This window comes from Panonychus citri, unplaced genomic scaffold, assembly GCF_014898815.1.
Source record: "Panonychus citri isolate SS breed McGregor unplaced genomic scaffold, ASM1489881v1 Contig00096, whole genome shotgun sequence".
NCBI classification, from domain to species: Eukaryota; Metazoa; Arthropoda; class Arachnida; order Trombidiformes; family Tetranychidae; genus Panonychus; species Panonychus citri.
The window spans coordinates 756,348-776,612 of record NW_026515501.1 but is presented as its reverse complement, the minus strand read 5'-3'; the positions used below and the strand labels follow the sequence as shown (position 1 = coordinate 776,612).

The 20,265-nt window shown below is 32.3% G+C and overlaps 8 protein-coding genes across 8 annotated transcripts; 3 read left to right on the top strand and 5 right to left on the bottom strand.

The window, feature by feature from the left end:
- The first annotated feature begins 128 nt into the window (after positions 1 to 128).
- On the top strand, positions 129 to 1,187 carry LOC128388214 (uncharacterized). The gene is made up of 2 exons (XM_053347590.1): positions 129 to 668; positions 824 to 1,187. The coding sequence occupies exons 1-2, from the start codon at positions 189 to 191 to the stop codon at positions 908 to 910; spliced, it is 567 nt and encodes a 188-aa protein (XP_053203565.1). The 5' UTR covers positions 129 to 188; the 3' UTR covers positions 911 to 1,187.
- A 53-nt stretch (positions 1,188 to 1,240) lies between these two features.
- On the bottom strand, positions 1,241 to 3,008 carry LOC128388209 (serine/threonine-protein kinase atg1-like). The gene is made up of 4 exons (XM_053347584.1): positions 2,873 to 3,008; positions 2,633 to 2,772; positions 1,824 to 2,512; positions 1,241 to 1,671 (listed from the first exon to the last, which is right to left on the bottom strand). The coding sequence occupies exons 2-4, from the start codon at positions 2,649 to 2,651 to the stop codon at positions 1,345 to 1,347; spliced, it is 1,035 nt and encodes a 344-aa protein (XP_053203559.1). The 5' UTR covers positions 2,652 to 2,772; positions 2,873 to 3,008; the 3' UTR covers positions 1,241 to 1,344.
- A 462-nt stretch (positions 3,009 to 3,470) lies between these two features.
- On the top strand, positions 3,471 to 6,526 carry LOC128388200 (exocyst complex component 6B-like). Its single transcript, XM_053347572.1, has 2 exons — positions 3,471 to 3,810; positions 3,917 to 6,526. The coding sequence occupies exons 1-2, from the start codon at positions 3,692 to 3,694 to the stop codon at positions 6,450 to 6,452; spliced, it is 2,655 nt and encodes an 884-aa protein (XP_053203547.1). The 5' UTR covers positions 3,471 to 3,691; the 3' UTR covers positions 6,453 to 6,526.
- Positions 6,527 to 6,541: 15 nt separating this feature from the next.
- On the bottom strand, positions 6,542 to 9,447 carry LOC128388201 (exostosin-2-like). Its single transcript, XM_053347574.1, has 3 exons — positions 9,312 to 9,447; positions 7,224 to 9,167; positions 6,542 to 7,151 (listed from the first exon to the last, which is right to left on the bottom strand). The coding sequence occupies exons 2-3, from the start codon at positions 9,066 to 9,068 to the stop codon at positions 6,798 to 6,800; spliced, it is 2,199 nt and encodes a 732-aa protein (XP_053203549.1). The 5' UTR covers positions 9,069 to 9,167; positions 9,312 to 9,447; the 3' UTR covers positions 6,542 to 6,797.
- A 242-nt stretch (positions 9,448 to 9,689) lies between these two features.
- On the bottom strand, positions 9,690 to 11,726 carry LOC128388206 (inositol 2-dehydrogenase-like). Its single transcript, XM_053347581.1, has 3 exons — positions 11,581 to 11,726; positions 9,999 to 11,011; positions 9,690 to 9,944 (listed from the first exon to the last, which is right to left on the bottom strand). Exons 1-3 carry the CDS (start codon positions 11,619 to 11,621, stop codon positions 9,799 to 9,801), a joined length of 1,200 nt encoding a protein of 399 aa, XP_053203556.1. The 5' UTR covers positions 11,622 to 11,726; the 3' UTR covers positions 9,690 to 9,798.
- Positions 11,727 to 13,486: 1,760 nt separating this feature from the next.
- On the bottom strand, positions 13,487 to 15,518 carry LOC128388227 (integrin alpha-4-like). Its single transcript, XM_053347606.1, has 7 exons — positions 15,256 to 15,518; positions 15,068 to 15,198; positions 14,806 to 15,012; positions 14,421 to 14,740; positions 14,032 to 14,356; positions 13,867 to 13,961; positions 13,487 to 13,788 (listed from the first exon to the last, which is right to left on the bottom strand). Exons 1-7 carry the CDS (start codon positions 15,426 to 15,428, stop codon positions 13,642 to 13,644), a joined length of 1,398 nt encoding a protein of 465 aa, XP_053203581.1. The 5' UTR covers positions 15,429 to 15,518; the 3' UTR covers positions 13,487 to 13,641.
- An 82-nt stretch (positions 15,519 to 15,600) lies between these two features.
- On the bottom strand, positions 15,601 to 17,664 carry LOC128388229 (adenylate kinase-like). The gene is made up of 3 exons (XM_053347608.1): positions 17,138 to 17,664; positions 16,453 to 16,620; positions 15,601 to 16,364 (listed from the first exon to the last, which is right to left on the bottom strand). The coding sequence occupies exons 1-3, from the start codon at positions 17,519 to 17,521 to the stop codon at positions 16,143 to 16,145; spliced, it is 774 nt and encodes a 257-aa protein (XP_053203583.1). The 5' UTR covers positions 17,522 to 17,664; the 3' UTR covers positions 15,601 to 16,142.
- A 106-nt stretch (positions 17,665 to 17,770) lies between these two features.
- Positions 17,771 to 19,946, top strand: LOC128388223 (ADP-dependent glucokinase-like). Its single transcript, XM_053347601.1, has one exon. It carries the CDS (start codon positions 18,197 to 18,199, stop codon positions 19,733 to 19,735), a length of 1,539 nt encoding a protein of 512 aa, XP_053203576.1. The 5' UTR covers positions 17,771 to 18,196; the 3' UTR covers positions 19,736 to 19,946.
- Positions 19,947 to 20,265: the final 319 nt, after the last annotated feature.

Genomic DNA, 20,265 nt, shown 5'->3' with positions numbered 1-20,265 from the left:
TCTGATTTTCAGAGGCGTTTCAATTAACTGACACAATCAAGTCCATTGATCTAATCAACATGGAATAATATTCTTAATTGATGATGGAAACAACTGAGAAAATTGTATAAAACCAAATCGAAGCCAAAAAGTAATTTGAATTCTATTCTTGCCTTTTTGATAAAAGTAACAAATTTTATTCTAATAAAATGTTTTTCTACGTTATTTTTGTTTGTTTCTTAATTTCTACAGTACAAGTTGAGGCCAAATCCAAGATAAAAATACCATCATGGGAAGACTGTGGTGGTCGAGATGCAATAATAAAAGTTCATAAAATCGACCTTGACAATCCAATCAGAATCGGTAGAGAAGATCCCATCCGAATTTCAGTTAACGCCACCCAAGCGACACCAATTTCAGGGGACTCAGTGGTCACCATAAAAATCAACAAAAACCTGAGAGTTCTTGGTCAAAATTTACCGATTTGGGTTCCCTGTCTCAATGGAATCGGTTCTTGTACAATGACTTTGTGTGAGATTTTCAAGATTCACCGGAAACTCGTTTGTGCCATCCTTGAATCTGCTAATCAAGAGTGCAAATGCCCATCGGAACCCGGCGATTATGTAGCCAATGTTAATTACCAACTCAACTTCGGTCTCTTCCCTCCAGCCTTATTAGCCATTGGAAATGTAAGTAAAAAGAAATGTTGATCAATAACAACTTAGAGAAATCTGAAAATCAGAAATGCTGATTGGTATAAATCACATTAACTCTAATTGTGATGATTAACGATCGAATATTTTACCAACATAAAATAATCCAAATTTTTCCTACTCATTAACAGGGAGATTATTCCATGAGCATGAAGATTAACCATGAGGATAAAGAATTAGCTTGTATGAAAGTTAACGTTGGAGTTAAATTCGTATAAATTACCGATAATTAAAAAAAAAACGAGCAAAAAAACAGCAAAAGAAAACCAATGATCAGAAAAAAAAATCCAACAGTGAAAGTGAATCACAAAGACGAATCACCAACAAAACGACAATTTAACTTTCCAACGATTCAGATTAGTCAATCTGATCTAATCAACAATTAAAAGAATAACAATCAACACAAGCAAAGAGTAAACTTGTTGCATTTCACTTTCAAATGTCTCTATCGTTGATCAAATGATTTTTTTGCGATTAAAACACAACAAAACTCAATTTACTCGTTTTCTTATTAATCAATAAAATAACTGTGATTGTAAACTACTGTGTATGAACCTAATATTTCATTAAAATAATGAGAAGTCTTTTATTGTGGCGATTTACAAAGTTGATGGTTTCAAAAAATTAGGTCAATGAATATCGAGTTATCGACTCAGTCCAGGCAAATTACTTCTTTCGAAGGGTCAGCTGCTTTTTTCGCCGCTTCGATCATTCTTAATTCATCTCTCAAAGCACTTTGATTTGTTTCGCGAGGTAATTGTTTTCGTCTTCCTGGAACATAATTATATTGTATTGCACCCACGAACCAATCATAACATTCGATAACTTGTTCTTTGGTGAATGGAAGCTCGTACGGTGCTTTGAGATCGTTGAAAACTTTTGTCATTAAGTCAAAATCGACTGATGTTTGTTGGTTGATCCTGTTAAATGTATTTCGCATGTGAGAGGCATGATTATCATTGAAATACCTTCGAATCCTCTGTAAATTGTACAAAAAAAAATCCATTAGAATTAATTATCAGAAAATTAGAATCTCAATTCTATCATGACTGGACAATATAAATTAATGATAGAAATTTAGTAAAGATAATTCATTAATGTAAACCTAACAATATATTAACTGATTCTTACGCCATTTTTTACTCCAGTTGATTTGTTTGAATTTGTATTGGTGTTTTGGCCCATCTGACGGTTCTGTTGATTAAGAACATTTCCAAATGGATCAAATAATCGAGCAAAATAATTATCAGAATTTGATTTAGAAAATACTGGCGGGACTCGCGTTGAGCTACCAAGATCCCATTGATATCCAGGAGATTGGGAGATATTTCCACCCATATATGATTGCTGAGGAACACTTGAACTGGGCATTACGAAATTACCATTCATACTACTAACAAGAGATAATGATTGTGGTGAGGGACCTTGAAATGAAGGCCTATTGATCGAAGGTGTATAAGTGGCCATTCTGATTTCAGAGGATTGAAAAACATTCGAGGGACTTTGATTTGGATAATTGTTCAACCCTTGATTATGAGACTGTTCAGAATTGATTATCGCCTCTGGTTGTTGATCCATCTTATCCTCATTTGATTTAGAATTATCAAAAAAATTAAGATTGTTGGAATTCGTTTCTTTTTCCTGTTTAACCAAAGATGTTGTCGTCGTCGTTGTATTATCACTGGAAAATGTTTCTTGATTGTTTGCAAAATAATCACCTAAAAACGCTGCAAGTTGATCTTCAGTCACTTCTTCATTTAATAGACTAAGAGATTGGTCATTAATCACAGGTAGGCTGACTGGTAATGCAATTGATGTTTCTATTAAGAGAAATAAAAAGTAAACAATTTTCAATGTTTAGTAAATTGAAACAAAGTGACAAAATCTAAATGTTACAAAGAGAAAAAGAAAACAAAAATACCACTTCAGATGATAATTACCAAAAACATTGTTATCCATTGTTTCATCTTGGTTTCATTTTTCACTTTACCAAGTGAAAAATTATCAGAATCAGATAATTGATTCTGAATCTGATCACAATTAGATTCTGTCTGATTATCCATTTTACTATTTTCTCAACCTAAACGGACAATTCAGTGGACACAAAGGAGAAAAGCATAAAACGAAAACAAATTCATTAATATGACAATATAGTAGATTTAGTGATTGTAACAACTTACCTTTGATCAAATCATTTAACTAAATTAAACTAATTAAGACCAATAATGACAATGGAAACATTTGTTTACAAAAACAATTTAAAAAACATTTTAATCAAAACAATGAAAAAAAAATCAACACAAGCGACACGATCGGTAGATTTTTGGAAACTCATTGAGGTGAAAGTTTAAAAAGTTGATCAACACTTTTAGTGATTACAATTTAATTAGATTTAATTGACCAACAATCGATTAATTTTACCAATTTAATTAAGTACGATAATACTTACCAATATCTCAGATATCATCTAATTACAATTTAAACTCAATTAATTAGTGGAAAATAAGAAAGATGGTAAAACACTTTTTCTTTTCTTGTATCATTTTCGAGTTGAAAGAAAATTTGAGAAAATTTTTCTTCGACTTTATGATGATTATGATTTACTAATTGTTGATTAAAAATATACAAATATAAAATTTAATTGTATTTTTTTTGCAGAGAATTCGAGTTGATTTAACTTTTCCGCTATTCGCCTGCACAATTACCTGACAACTGTTTTATAGGGAAACTGGTTACCTGGTTACTGGAAATTGTGATCAGCTGAATGAAAGTTAATTGTTTGACAATGTGATTTGTTTTGTATTTTTGTTTTGTTCTTGATTAATGTCACTTAATGTCAATTGATTTATCATTGATTCGGATTTTGTTTAGCTATCCGATTCAGTTTAATCTAAATTCTCTTATGTATCTTTTTCAATGTTGATTCACTTTTCTCTTGGTAAATATTTTCTTATTGATTGTTTGATGGGAACAATTTAGTGTTAATCACTTAATTAACCATGAATTCATCCAAAGATCCACCTGTTGTTGATCCTCTTTTCTCAAAATTAAATGGCTGTGATCATTTACTCATTGAATTGGAATCAAATGATCCATCATCACTTAGTCTTGTCTTCAGGTAAATTCTTAATCTCTCTGATGTTAAATCATTTTCTTAATCACTATTACTTGTATTATTGTTATTCTGTTTCTAATTTTCTTGATCTTCTTTCATTTATATACAGTAATCGAGCTGTTGGTGCTGAATACGACAAATTTATGGAGAAACTTGATGCTAGAATCAAAAGCCACGATGAAGATATCAAGAGAATGTGTAATGCCAATTATCAGGATTTTGTTGATTGTATTCATGATCTTCTTCAAGTTAGACCCAAAGCCGAAATACTTAAGAAAGAGATTCTTGAGATTAATCAAGATATTCAAAAATCATCTGAAAATGTCCAAAGAAAAGCCGAAGAGCTGATTCGATATCGAAAAATAGTTTGTAACATAGAAACAGCGATCGATCATTTGAGTCAATGTTTACCAGTGTTGAAAATGTTCAGTAAATTAACTTCTCAAATGGAGGCGACTCGTTACTATCCGGCATTAAAAACTCTGGAACAATTGGAAACTAATTACTTACCTCGTGTTTCTCATTATCGATTTGCCCAATCGATGAGGGATAAAATACCACAGATTCGAGAGCAGATCAAGGAAGCATCCATGTCAGATTTGAAGGATTTCCTGGAAAATGTTAGAAAATTATCATCACAAATTGGAGAAATTGCCATGAAAAATGCTGCTCATCAACAGAATATCGAAGATACTTTATTAACAAGTAGTTCTAACAGTGCGAGTAACTCTTCATCCAATGAAAACAGTTCCACCAACAGTCCAAGTCACCAAGTTACGGGGAAAAAGTTACCAACAATTGTCTCGCTGAATTCAACATCGATGAACAATTTAAACAATGTCACCTCAGCGAATGCCCCATTGATTACCCCACGAAAGAAACATCGAGCCCCTAAACCACCACCAACAATGTCATCTTCAATTGAAGATGATTTAGATGAGATTGACAGTGAATCAGATTCAGATTTCACCAGAAACGGAATATCAACTGAAGATGAATTAAAAGGAACCGATATTGTTGATTTTTCACCGGTCTATCGGTGTCTTCACATTTTCGGCTGTCTTGGTGCTCGTGAACTGTTTGAAATATATTACCGCCAACAGAGACAACAACAGGCTAAACTTGTCCTTCAACCTCCGATCAACATGCACGAAAACATTGACGGTTACAAGAATTATTTCTGTGGTGTTGTTGGATTTTTTGTCATCGAAAATCATATTCTCAATACTGCTCCCGGTTTGGTAACTAAATCATATCTTGACGAAGTTTGGGAAAACGCTCTACAATCAGTGATCGCCTCGCTACGAACCTATTCATCGTATTGTACTGATGAAAATCTGATGCTCCAAATCAAACGGATTATCATTTTGTTCAGTCAAACACTTCAAAGTTATGGTTACAATGTTAATCCTTTTTTCAATCTACTCATTGAAATTCGTGATCAATATAATGAGATTTTAATGAAACAATGGTGTTCATTGTTTAGATCAATTTTCGATGGTGATAATTATCATCCAATTCAAGTTGAATCTCAATCTGAATATGATAAGATAATCAGTGAATTCCCTTATTATGAGGGTGAAGTAATTTCAACCGGTGATTCTGATTATCCTAAAAAATTTCCTTTCTCATTGTTTGTACCCAAAGTTTTCACCCAAGTGAAGCGTTTCATTAACGCTTGTCGACAATTCTCACAAGATCTTAATATAAGTCAAACTGAAATCGAGGATATGGTCCGAAAGTCAACTAATCTTTTACTTACTCGAACTCTTTCCGGCTGTTTATCTGTTCTAATTAAGAAACCGAGCCTTGGTTTACTTCAGTTAATACAAATCGCGATAAACACCAATTACCTGGAAGACTCAATGAGTTTCTTGGAGGAATATATTTCTCAACCCTTACAGGCCACTGGACTTGGTTCACCAATTGGCGCTTCGACAACTACCGTTGGTGAATTAGCCGGTGGATCACATCTTGCCAAACTTCAAGGAAGCTCGATGTTCAAAGATGCTCGATCTGACGCTGAATCTCAAATATACTTTCTGCTTAATAAAAAAATCGATGAATTTTTGGACATTGCTGATTATGATTGGCTGTTGGTTGAATCATCGGGTGTTGCCTCTTCTTATATTACCGATCTCATCAAATTTTTAACCTCGACATTTCAAGCATTCACCAATTTACCTCTTAAAGTTGCCCAAACGGCCTGTGTTTCGGCCTGTAAACACATGGCCTCATCTTTGATCAATTTTCTACTCGACGAAGATGTCAAAGCGATTTCAATGGGAGCATTAGAACAATTTAATCTCGACCTGTTACAATGTGAATTTTTCGCCAACTCTGAGCCAGTCAAAGGTTTCGAAGACAATACACTTCAAATGTGTTTCGCTGAATTAAGACAATTAGTTGATCTCCTTCTCACTTGGCAATGGTCAACTTATATTGCTGATTATGGTAAACAAGATAGTAAATATTTACGAGTTAATCCTCAGGTTGCTCTTAATCTACTCGAAAAGATTAAGGAAGCGGATAAAAATCGTAACATTTTTGCTTCGTTAAAGAAGAATGAGCGAGATAAAAGAAAATTAGTCGATACTGTAATTAAACAGTTGAAACAATTAATAGTTGCTGCTAATTCTAATTAATCAAAGAAAGAACCAAAAATGTGTAAAAAGAAACCAAATATTAATAAATTAATTTAAAAGATAAAAGAGAAAAAATTGGTTCAAATATATCATATGTTGTGTCATGATAAATTGTTAGCATTTAATTTGTGGCAATTTGTGAGTTAAAATTAATCAAAATGATTAGAGGTATGATTATAATACAGTTTGGCCTCAGTAAATTTTGTATATCAAGATAATTTGGCAGATATTAAAAAAGAGAGACTAGATTATTGTAGAAAGTATATTTACATGTATCATGCTGATTGTTGACGGGAAATTAATTGTCACCTTGGATTTGTAATCAGATTTAAACTTCCCTTGAATTTAAAGATTACCAATGTGATGAAACTTTTTCAACTTCTCCGGGAGATTATCCTTAAACAGAACTGGATCTGCCCTGAATTCAACGGTTTCCAAAGGCATGTAGCCATAAATTTCTGTAAATTCATTGATGCACTTTGATCGAGCATTCAAATGATAAAGTACATCTTTGGATAACATTCCGCCGTTGACACATTCGGGACAACGGAACTTTTTCCTTGGTGCCACTTTAATTGGTCCTTTTCCGGTGACATTGGAGACAAGAAAATTCATCGCGATATCTTCACAATTCATCTGAGCATCTACTTGATCCTTGATTACCTTTGGCATCTCAAAAGTGTATAAATAATTGTAAAACTATGAAAGAAACAACAATTAGAAAACATTGATTTGAAAGGTTCCATCAATTAAATCAATTAAGCAACAAACCTTATGATAAAAAGCAGCTCCCGTTAGAACCATGGAAACGTCATTAGTCCATTCAGACTCGTAGCGATATTTATGAGTAAAATTATTCCACCGATGAACCCGAGAAGGAAAACCAACGATTCGATCAGCAAACTCTCTCCATACTTGAAAAGCAAACTCAAGTTCGTCTGGTGTTAACATTATAATATCATCGTCGATGGCAAGAATGGCCTCAGTTTCGATATCTTTAAATGGATAGAATCGATTGGATAATTTGTTCTTTTTAGTTTTGATCACTTTCAACGGAACGCTAATTTTAGGCCATTCGTCGGCAAGAGGAGGGTCTTTTTCTTGATTATTCCAAATCACTAAAACTTTCACACAACTTGGAGCTTGAACAACTCGATGAATGACTTGGTACAAACTTTCCACTCGGTCGTAAGTGAGTATCACCGCTGTGAAGCCTTTATAAGGTCTAGATGATAATTTTGGGTTAATCAGAGAAAGAGGTTTTAAATGGGAACCGATTTTTAGATGATTCCATTTAGATCGAGTAATCACCGATTGTGGGAATATCCTTTCATTGATCAAAGATAATGTTGACAATGTAATCGATTTAATTGAGCTAAAATATCGTCTCCAAATAGAAACCCCTTGCTCCTTCATCTCAGTGATACGATCGGTTGATATATCGTTTAAAATGTTCATCAAACGATGAAAAGCATGTTCGGTAATTCTGATTGATATACTTCGCCAATCGATTTTATCTTGAAAGGGGAGCACATAATTGTCCATAATTATCACCGGAATACAGCCCATCATGAGAGCATCGCTGAGAAATGGTGATCCTAAAAATGGCGTTTCCATGAATAAACAGAAATCGGCAGAGGTTAAAATCTCAGGGTATTTTAGTTTCAAATTTCTTTGGTTATTACACCTCCAGGAAGATATATTAACTGTCAGATCACATTGAGATTCTAAAAGGATTAATTTATCAGAGTTGTCTTCCTCCATTTTGGTTAAAATTTTTTTGGCAACCGGATTAATAAAAAGATTAATTTGTGGGCACATTAAAAGCCAATGTCTTCGACCGTAACTGGTTAATTTGACCTCATCATCGGGTGAACGAAAAATGTATTGATTACTAAAAGGACTAAACACTGGTATTGATAAATCAAATTGTGGACGGAAAGACCAACTATCGAAACCTCCTGAGGCAATCATCGCTTTTCCAAGTTTAATATTTAATCGATGGTTATAATCAGGATTAGAGGATGGAAGAAAATTAAAGATGAGATGATTTCTTCCATCGTCATTCCAATGAGATAGAGAAGCAAAAATTTTCGAAATTTCTTCAGGTCGCAAATAATTTTGACTTAAAGTGTCAACTGTTGGAATAAATATACATGCCGATCTTGGATCATCAACAAAATAATCACTTTCTTGAATCGCCTTCAATAGTTGATGAAATTCCTCAGTAAATTGAGCCGAAATATCTAAACCACCGTTGTCTTGATATCTTTTGATTGGATAAAGGTAAACTTTTAATCGACCATCATCTGGATCACAAAGATAAACATCGAAACAGTTAAAATGATTACATCCTTTCACCGTTTCAATTGCTGTTGGCCGAGTATTGCCAATGATGATTGTTTCACTATTTTCTGGATCGATTAATCTGAAAGGTTCATAGTAATGGTCAATATCATATCCATTGTCGGAGTTTCTATTGGAGAATATATTGATAAACAAGAAATAGATTGCTTCCAGCAGAGCCAAGAAGACAAGAAAATAGAGTGAAAATTTAACGATCAATCTGATTTGCTTCTTGATATTAGAAGATGAGAAGAAGAAATAAAATTTCATTCTTCTAGATGGTTCAAAGTAAATCTCATCTGTTTCGACTTAAGAGACAACATATCAGGAGCCAAAACCAATAGAAATATTTCATCACTGGAACCGAATCTATTAAATAAAAGAAATAATAATTATTAATCAATCGGTTGATAAAACACAAAAATTGGAGAGAAAATAATTAAATGAATGGGAAAACAGTTCTAATGAGGAAATCTATTGGATTAAAAGTAACATTTAATGACCATTAATTACCTTTGATTAATAAGTATTGCAATTTGAAAAGAAATCAACAAAATTAACCATTTAAAACCACAATTAAAACGCAATTAAGTGAGTTAATTAAACTCAACGGTTGAGTTTCAACCCCAAGAAAAAACTGAAAAAATGTAAACATTTCACAGGAAAACAAAGAAGGCGCCAAGTTTAAAATTCGAATTTTTTATTTTCGTGAACATTATGATATTGATAATCTGAGAATCTCGACAAGTCTAATTGCAATTATATTTAGATTTTAACTCTGTTAACAGAAATTCAATTACATGAAGCTTTTGAATAGTCACAATACTTATATGTCTAGTATTTGGCAGTTTAGGATATACTTTTGGATCATTAAATCAACGAGCTAAGAAATTAAGATCATATTGATAATTTAATTCTCGATTCGCGATTTAAATTTATCAGATTACTAACAATTTAAAGGGGAAACATTTCTAACAGTTGAGGTTAATTGTTAATAAGATTATTCTTCGTTGGCGTTAATTTCTGCCCAACTTTCCTTCCAGGTCAATTCAATCGGTTTTCCAATTCGAGCTGATTCCTTACACGCTTGAGCTACTTTAGTGGCCGCCATCACCTCCATTGGTTTTACTTCAATTGCGCTCAAACCTGAAAAAGCAATTCGTTAATTAGTATTAGGCTAATGAGAGGTTTATAATTTACCTTTGATACAGTCGACAAAATGTTCTAATTGATTAGTATAAGATTCAGTAAATCGGGAAATATGACAATGATGATAAGGAACTGTAGTTGATCCCGATTCAGAATCTAGAGTAACATAAGTTGGTCGAGTTGAAGGTCCAGTTAACAGACCTTTAGAACCGAAAACCTCGAGTCGTTGGTCATAACCATAAACAGAAGATCGAGACATATCGATGGTTCCTAAAACACCAGAGGTAAATTTAAGAACCACAACAATAGTATCGTAATCGCCTGAATCTCGAATTTCAGGATCAAAAGCTGTCCCCGTGGCGATAACAACATTCGGATATTCACCAACAATCCAACAGATCAGATCAATGTCATGTATCGCTAAGTCCAGGAAAATATTAGTCGATCCTTTATAAGCTGAATGACGAAGTGAATCTCGGGAACACATTTTAACCCCATGAATTGTACCGATCTCTCCCTTTTTGACACGATGTCGAACGATACGAAACGCGGGATCGAACCGTCGATTCATAACAGTTAACACAGGAAGATTTCGTTGTATTGCTAATCTGAACACTTTTTCAATGGCTTCGATGCGCTCGGCTAATGGCCTTTCACACATGACCGCTTTTCCAGAACTCAAAGATTTAAGAGTTAGGGACTCATGAAGTCCCGTTGGAGTGCTGATGATTACAGCATCCACATCGGGGTCACTAAAAACTTCGTCGGCACAATTAGGGTGAATCATCTTTACGTCTTTAAGGTTGTACAGGTACTCGAAATAATTTGCACGTTCGACACAAGATTCAACGCAATAGACCAATTGAAGTCGTGGATTTTTCAAGACACGATCAATCCAAACTGTTCCAATTCGACCTAAACCAAACAGAGCCACACGAACTCTACTTTGATCATAGTGTAAAAGTCCATCTTTACCGACCAATTTGACCGCTTTCTCTATTTTGTCTGAATCATGAACGTAACCATTTCGAAGGACCTTCCAACCAGTAGCGTCTCTTTGATATCTAAACATTTTCAATGATACAAATTTTTTAATCAAATTGGAAAATCACAATTAATCTAATTTACTCTCAATTATTATAATTAAAGATCAATATTAAAAAAAATCCATCTAACTGTCACCACGATGAATATGAAAATAATACTATGAACAGTTCAGTTGATTTAAAATAATGATATGAAACTGATCATAACCTCTAATTATCACGGTGATCATGTGTATTAGATTAGTAATCAATAGTAATCAAAATATGAACCATTGTTTCAATCGGTCCAATGATCATAATTAAAGCGAAATAACAACAAAAAATTAACATGAGTTATTCATGTAACAATCAGAATCAAGAATTATGGTCAACCAACTGTGTTCATGGTCATTCAGGTGTAATTATATATTCACTAGCAAATGACAATTTTAATTGATCAAATAGACCTGACAATCAAGTGAATTCATTCAAAGTGGAAAGGCATAATCAACAATCAAAAAAAGAATCAAGTAATTAGAGACTGTGATTAAAACGGATTGAAATCAAATTTAGATAAAAAAAACTCCAAGAAAAAAGTATCAACTTACTTTTGGAAAAGGAAATCGTATTCACATCCAAGTCTGATCATTACTTATTCTTGATTGTTCACAATTAACCACAAATGATGAACTATTCCAGTTAAACTTTGTACCAAACTCAATTACAATTAAAGTCCAAACAGCAATTAAGCTCAATGAGTAGACTAGAGATTCTCTTATATAACAATTAAAAAGTATTCTGACAGAATTGATCCAACTTTTTCTAATCATTTGCTCCCTCTGATGATTGATATTAATTATCATGGGTCCTAATTAATTGTTATCGTTTATCCTTCACCTAATCTCGATTAATTGTTCACCTTCATCAATATTGTCCTAAATACTATGGACCATTAATTAATCGCCAAAATTTGATTATACAAAATTAACGATATATCCAATCAAGATTCATTTTATGATCTCATCTTAATTGTTTTACATTCAAAAATTAATCTCTCATTAATTATGCTTTGTTTGAGATTTATGAATGCTATGAATTATTTAATTTGATCATAACTTTGCACACAATCAAAGAAATTAATTGTAATTGTTGAAGATCTAAACTTAACTGATTATTTGAGCTTCGTGACTTTCAATTTATTTTTGATTGTAGATACTTAATTAGACAATTAACAAACCATGAAAAGTTGAAATTGATCACCTTTAATTGCTTCGTAAATCAAAAGTATCAACAATTAATCAATTCAAATCCACTGAGATCAAAATCAATTTCGATTTTTTCTGATATTAAACAAAGAGATTCCGATCTATTAATCATAATATTAATAAATATTAACTTGATAAGTTTAATTCAGTTGATTTCAAATGCTTAAAAAAATTTCGAAAAAGATTTATCTAAATTACAATTTACGCCGATGAAAGCATTTATCGAGAATTGTCTTGGTATTGGAATTGTTGAGAACTCAGGATCAAAATCATTTTCTAGAATAATTAATAAAGTGATTCAACATTTGCCTGAAGAGAAATTGGTTGAAGTCTTTTTCCTCGATTGGGGAGTAACATATAAATTCCCTGAGAAATTTTGTTTTACAATCGACGAAAAGCTCATCAGGCGATTACCATTCCAAGCAATCAAATGTTCGTTGGTCGGTGTTGAAGGAAATGTCGGCCCAAATACTATTTATGATTTAACTCGAACCTCTGACGAATTATTCAAACACATTCTTCTCGAAAATATCGATGGAACTAAAGAAAAGGGTTAAATCGATTTGTTCATATTGATCCTTTCGGTGTGCGATGTCCGTTTGAGAGCAATTATTTTCAAGTTAAACTGGATCGCCTGTAATTAGCTAATCACAGTTTAATCCATTCTCACCTCTAGAAGGGAAACAATTTAATCAATTTGATCATCCAAATCATGTAATCAACATTACATTTACAGCCATTATCATAGTGATCAAATCAATTGTTTCCAAGTTGATACAAATTCACAATTATGTACAACAATCACTGAGACTGATCAAAATAATCATATTACAATTAACCCAAAGGAAAAAGTCATCACAATGATTATCAGGAAAGAGACAAAGGTAACAATTAACTAATTTACGAATTTTTTTCTAATTAACAATTAACCATTAATATTAATGCCATGTAAATGATAATTATCTTTTATTGATCACTAATTTATTGTTGAATATGGACAAGGTCAGTGTCAAGGTTAATCATAACCTAATTTGCTTGGTTGATTTCATTTAAATCCATCGAGTTTCATCAACTAATTAAGTTGATTATCAATGAATAGTTAATCACAAACCCAATGTATCCTCTATTAGCATATTACAAATGATTAAAAGTAACCATGGTTAAATTAATTGTCTCATAATTGTTGCTACGACTTGATGGTGACCAAAGACACCAATTAATGAGTAAAAATTGATGACAAAATTTACAATTAACTTTGTTTGTCTATTAAGACAAAACGGATTAAATAAATTTTATTAATGGCTATAATTGGATGATTAAGAAGACGAAGAAGAATTGAAAATTAAAAGCAATTAAATACAATTATTTACAATAAAGTTGATCAGTTAATTGTGATAGTCTAATTTAACTTTGGCATCTTAATAAAACGGCAGCATCGGACATGGAGCAGCCAATTAAAAGGTCAGGGCAATTATCGTTGTCCACGTCAATTGTTGAGTAAATACTGGACCCAAAACTGGACAATCCAAATGATTTAGAGGAATCGATTTTCTTGAATTGTAAGAATCAAATTAAAAAACAATTTAGCATATGATCAACAATCAATCAACTATAAATCGTATCATTTACCTGGAAATATTTTCTACTTGATTTAATTGTGGAACCAGAATAAATATAAACGGAACCTGATCCTTCATTTTCCTGTGGAGCTCCAACAGCAAAATCTAAGAGAGAAAATTTATTCACTGATTTAGTTAATTGTTGATAATAAAATCATATAACATTTCCAATTACCATTAAAACCATCAGAATCAAAATCACCAATTGTTGCTAATGATGAGCCAAATCGAGATCCGAAAAGTGAATCTCCATCAATGGTGATTGGCGACTCATTTAATTGTTGACCATCACTGAAATAAACATAGACTTGACCACAATCGCCCCTTGGGTTATTTTTAGGCATATAAAAAGGTGCACCAATTAGTAAATCATCATAACCATCAGCATTCAAATCAATTGATTGGATTGAGTAACCAAAATATTCACCAAGTTGATGACCATCTAGATCTTGAATAATTTCACCATAATAATCATCTGAATTTGGTGACATGATGATAACCTAATATAATTTTCAATATAATTGTTGATTAATCGTATAATTTGTTAGATAATTTTAAACTTACTTGGCCTTTTAATTGTTTTCCTCTTGGAGCACCAACAACAATTAACTCAACTCTCGATTTGAAAAAGATTCCAGTTGCTAATGAATAACCAAGGTAAGAATCTTGATCCAATTCTTTAATTGTGTTTACTGTTATGTTTGCTGATTGTTGGTGATTTAAATTGTTGGTTAGTGATAATATTGCTCCACGGAAAATATCAAAACCAGGAATTCCGAATACAATTGAATCAGAATTGTGATTGAATGTCGATGAGAAACCAAACATTTCATGAGATTGCAAAGATTTGAATGACGTTTTTTTAATTGAATTTGAAGTCAATGCTAAATTGTTTGGTAGAAAATTGTAATTAAATCAAATCTTATTGTTAATTACTTTGTCTACTTACATTTTCTGCTTCGAGGTGATAATATTTTCACCAATTTATCGTTAATTGTATCAACTAGGAAACAAATACCCGTTGGTTGTTGATTGTTGTAAGCATGAAGGTGACCACAGATTGTGATTAAATTGTTAACTTGATCAACGGCTAAATTTAATCCAAGATTCATCCCAGAAGTGAACGGAGTCTTAATTTTAACCAATTTACTATTATCTAACCAAGAGAAATCAATTAATTGTGATTTTTGATCATTGATCAACTTACTTACTTTTTAAGTCTAATTGAATTTCGTTACATTCTGATGATTTCCAGTTATCATTAACAACACAGGAATAAACTAATCCAGTTTGAGGAATTGTAATTAAATTTGAACTACCTTTAGGAGCTCCAATGATAAACCTAAAAGTTAATCAAATGTAGCTTTAATTTAGTAAACAATTAACAGATCAAAATTACCTAATTCTGTCCTTTGATTTAGTTATAGCAACAGATGATCCAAAGGCTTGGTGATTGTGATTAACTTTAGGAGGTTTGAATATAACTGCATGATCAGTGTCAAATTTAATTGTAACAATATAAGAAAAGTTAATTAGTAACATGAAAATTTCAAATGAATTGAGATAAATCATGATTAGAGAAACACTTAATTAAAATCCTGAGGAAAACGTTAATGGTGATTGGGAAGAGACATTGATCAAAGTGAGTGAGAAATTAAATTTTGTGAAAAGTCAAACTGATTATCTAATTTAGTTTGTTAATCTGTTGACCAGCAAAGGAAATTAATTGATTAGATTAGATTGATTTTGAAGACAATTTTTGTTTTATTTGATTGATTAAAATATTATACCAAAACAATTGATTGTGTGTACAATTTATTAACTATTGGATTTTAATTAATTCAAGATAACTGACATGATTAAAAGGTAAACCAATCTATTGCTTAATTAATCATGGATTATGATGCTTTCATTTTGTTTAATTGTTTTAACATGAATAATTAGTTGAGTCCCTTTTGTTGTTGAATTGGTTGATTAGCTGGTTAATTTTTAAATCAACAGGTAGACAACATTTAATTGCATTAAATTTGTACTTAAAATATTAACATAAACGAAGTAAAGAAATTTAGAAAGAGAGAGAGAGAGAGAGAGAGAGAGAGGAATTTAATTGCCATAATTATCCTCATTCTCATCATCATGGCAACGGCCGTTTGTTTAATTCCTTGCACTGGATTAAGGTGAAAATTCAATTGAATGATTTTCAGATGAACAATCAAAATTATCAACAGGAAAGTTTAAGGAGCTTTATTTGTGTTGGATTCCAATGGGAGATTAATCAATTGTTGTTTAGATGAAAATTACTTGATCTTTCATCTTGGATTTTTCGAAGGCAGATTTAATTTGGTTGAAAACTTGATCCGGTTTAAGATCAGCATCAACTGAAGAGTGGATTCCTCTCTTGATATAATAAGAAACTAACGGTTTGGTAAGATCATCATAGGTTTGTAGTCTTTTTCTCAATGCCTCCGGGTTATCGTCAGACCGACGGATCAAAGGTTCACCAGTTACCTGTAAAAATATATGAGCCAACAAGGAAGTAAAATAGATAGAATTAGTATTTCGAATTAAACAATAATGTTAACAATTTGATACTCACATCATCAATCATGTCTTTTTTTGGAGGATAAAATTCTTCATGATAAGTTCTACCACTGGAAGGATGAATAAGACGACCACAAATACGGCGAACAAGTAAATCTTCATTAACCTTAAATTCAATAACTGAATCAAGCTGAGTATTTCTTTTCTCTAGTAAATTATCCAACTGAAAATAAAAGGAAACAAAGAGATGATTAGATTAAAATCAAGTTAAATGAGAAAAGAGAACGAGATAAAAAAAGTCGAGTCATGATTGTTAGATTTTCTCCAGTATAACGTTTTCCTATGTTCATATAACAAGGTGATTAAAATCTAAAGTCGGTGCCTCAATTTCAAGACAGAGATTAAAGATTCGATAATCACTAAGAGTTGATTTGATTGGAGATATATTTTGAACTTGATCAAAAGTTAACATAGAATCCAATGTATTTTCACCAATACACACATAAGCACCAGTTAACTACAGTTGGGTAAATAATAAGACAATTAATCTTTGATCAGTTTAAATCAAAATCATCTCCATCCTCATCTGAAACTTATTACCAAAAAAATGATCATTTTCCTTTGTATAATTACTACACTAGATTGTTGATGTTTACATGTATTACATGTTTTGACTTGTTTTTTTTTCTTTTGTCTCTTGTATGTCAAGTCAATGTCAATTATTACTCAAGTTAAATTACCTTCTCAGCTTGAACAACAGTCCGTGGAAATCCATCTAGAAGAAATCCATTCCCACATTCAGGTTTATCCAGATTGGAATCAATCAGTTTAACTACCAGCTCATCATCAACCAATTTACCAGAATCCATTATATTTTTAACATATTTACCCAAATCTGAACCAGATGAAACCTCCGCTCTAAGCATATCACCAGTAGCTAATTGACAAACACCATAAGTTGATTTAACATGTTGAGCCTGAGTTCCTTTACCAGAACCAGGAGGACCAAGGAAAACTGCATTAATCCCACTTCGGTTGGAATAGAGTTTCTGGTAAGCAAATGTTGCACGAGCTCGATCACTAAAATCAGGAGCTGATTCCCTGTTAGAATTAGATGGTGGCATCTTCAACGCGAATCAATCACAAAATAGAAAAAAAATAAAACAATTACTACAATAATTTCAAAGAAAAATAACCCAACAATCAAAAAAGGAAACCAAATCAACTAGAATATTAAAAGACCAGAAAAAAAAGTCAATCCAACAGATGGAAAAGAATTTAAGTTGTTTTCTTTTCTTTTCCACCAGAGGCGCAGTGAATCGACGTTTGTTCTTTTGTTTATCTCATATGTTAATCTTTCAGTTTAATTGTTTTTCCTTTCTGATTATCGATCAACTTTCTATTCTTTCTTTTCTCATGAGTAATACTCGATTGATTTAAATTGTGCCATCTTTTATTGAGATTCATCATTGATCAGAAAAGTGTATCATCGTAACTTGAAACAATTCTTTGGGTTTTCATCTTTGTTTCTCTCCTTAACCCTTACCCAGCTTCTAATCCATTGACTCTCCTTGCCGATGGTAAACAAAAACTGATCAACGTAATCAACCTTGATTCAATTATCACCAAATGAATCTGTAAATTTTTACGAGAAAAAAGTACCTCATCTACTGGCCTCATTTCCTATCCTTTACTGTTTTACTTTAGTCGTTTTGGTTTGCTGATATTTTCGCTTTTTGTTTTGGAAAAAATATTCTCAGACCAATAAACTTTATATACTAACCAGAAAACCGGAAAAGATGACTAGTGAAAACAAACTCGGAAACAATTCAACTGAAAAGAAACAATCGGCTGATGTTTATCATGCAAAATCGAAACAACGTCAATGGACCAAATCATTTTTAGCGATACCAATTTTAATTTTATTTATTGCCTTTTGTTATCAATCATATATTTCATCATTCAGGCCAATTGAGAAGCGGCTGGTGGATACATTGAATAGTTTACTTGCTATTGAAAGAGATGGTCAAGTTAATGTTAATGCTAAAATTGCCATTGGTTATGGAGCTTGTCTTGACTACGTTGTACCTTCTCGATGTTTAATTTTAAATCATCATAAACCACCAGTTAATCCTTTTCACCATGTATCAGTTGATGATAAAGATGAACTTCTCGAAGTATTTGCTTACTATTTTAACCATGGAGCTGCAGCTGAAAGGTACATTAACAATCAAAGTTTATTTAAAGAACTTGTCTCAATTAGTGAAACCTGTGATATTTTAAAATCTATTGGAGGTAATGCACCAATTATGGCTTCTCGTTTGGCTAAAGAAGGGATCAAAAATATCTTACTTGGAGCTCATATGTCACCTCAATTGAGTAAATATTTGACCTCAAGTATAACCATCGCTGGACCTTCAACGGAAACCGATGATGTTCATCTTTTAATTGAATATCCAACTGGAGAGAATTGGTTAGACCTTTACTCATCTCCAAGAGCGAATCGTTTTATTGTACATAATGATGATAATAATCCTCTTCTCAAATCATTGGAAATATTTCACCGACAAATGAATAACTTTCAACCTGATTTATTTGTTATCGGAGGCTTACAAATGATGGAAGGTTATCCAGGAAATAGTGAAAAGAAACGCTCTCGATTGGAGAAAGTTAGTTCATACATTAAAGAAAATTTCAAGCATCGTGGTGATAATAAACAGACCAAACTTCATTTTGAAATGGCATCTTATTCAGACGAAACTATCCTTCGTGATATTATTCAACTGATATTGCCCCATGTTGACTCGCTGGGAATGAATGAGCAAGAATTACCTAATCTTTATCAAATGTTAACCTTTGGCAATTTAACTCTGGTCTCTGATCCATATCCTCGAGTTGCTACAGTTTTGGATCAAATGAGGGACATTTACGAGGCCATGTTTTCCTTTACAAATGGTCGGATTAGTCGGATTCATGTTCACACTTTAGCTTTCCAAGCAATACTAGTTCATGCCAATTCTGATTGGAAAAATTCAGCTGCTGCCGCTGCTAAAGCTGCTCTTACTTCACATCGGCATACATGTGGATCTGATGAGATTGACTCAGCGAAAGCGAGACTAATCATGGATGAATCATTTTCAACAACACGAAGTTCAAAACAAAACATCCAACGAATAGTTTTCAATTCAAATGTTCCAGTAGCCTGTTGGTCAGAAACTCTTGATAACAAGCAGAAAATTCAATTCTGTGTGGCTCCTGTTCTGGTTTGCACCAATGTTTTACAAACTGGAGGTGGAGGTGATAATGTTTCCGCCGCTGGTCTTGTACTTCAAATTTAAAAAAAAGGCAACAATATGACCCATCTAATTATTTGATCACGAAATTTATCTTTACCCATCTTTAGATAAGAGCTTAGAACAAGAATTGTAATATTATTCAAAGGAGACTTATATTCCACATTATTTATTGATTCGATATTTTCTTATCAAGTCAAAAAAGACCAACAACAATTTGACCATCGATTAATACTAATCATTATTTTCATCTCTATTTATTACTCTAATTGCTGTAATTGATCATGGAACCAAAAAAAACAAAGCTTATCCACTCTCATTTCATTTCGGATTAAAAGTTTATCCCACTGTCATGAAAAGAACATAAAATTTGCGGAAAAAATCTTGATAATAAAACCCAATTAACTCCGATAGTTAATTTGTTGTGAAAACAATTAACAATCTTATCAGTTTATGATTCTTTATGGACGAAAAGCGGATCAAGGAAAATTCAATATAATGTTTGTTTACAATGTTGGTATTCATCATTTATATTACATTAATATTAAGAAGAGAGAGAGAGAGAGAGAGAGACA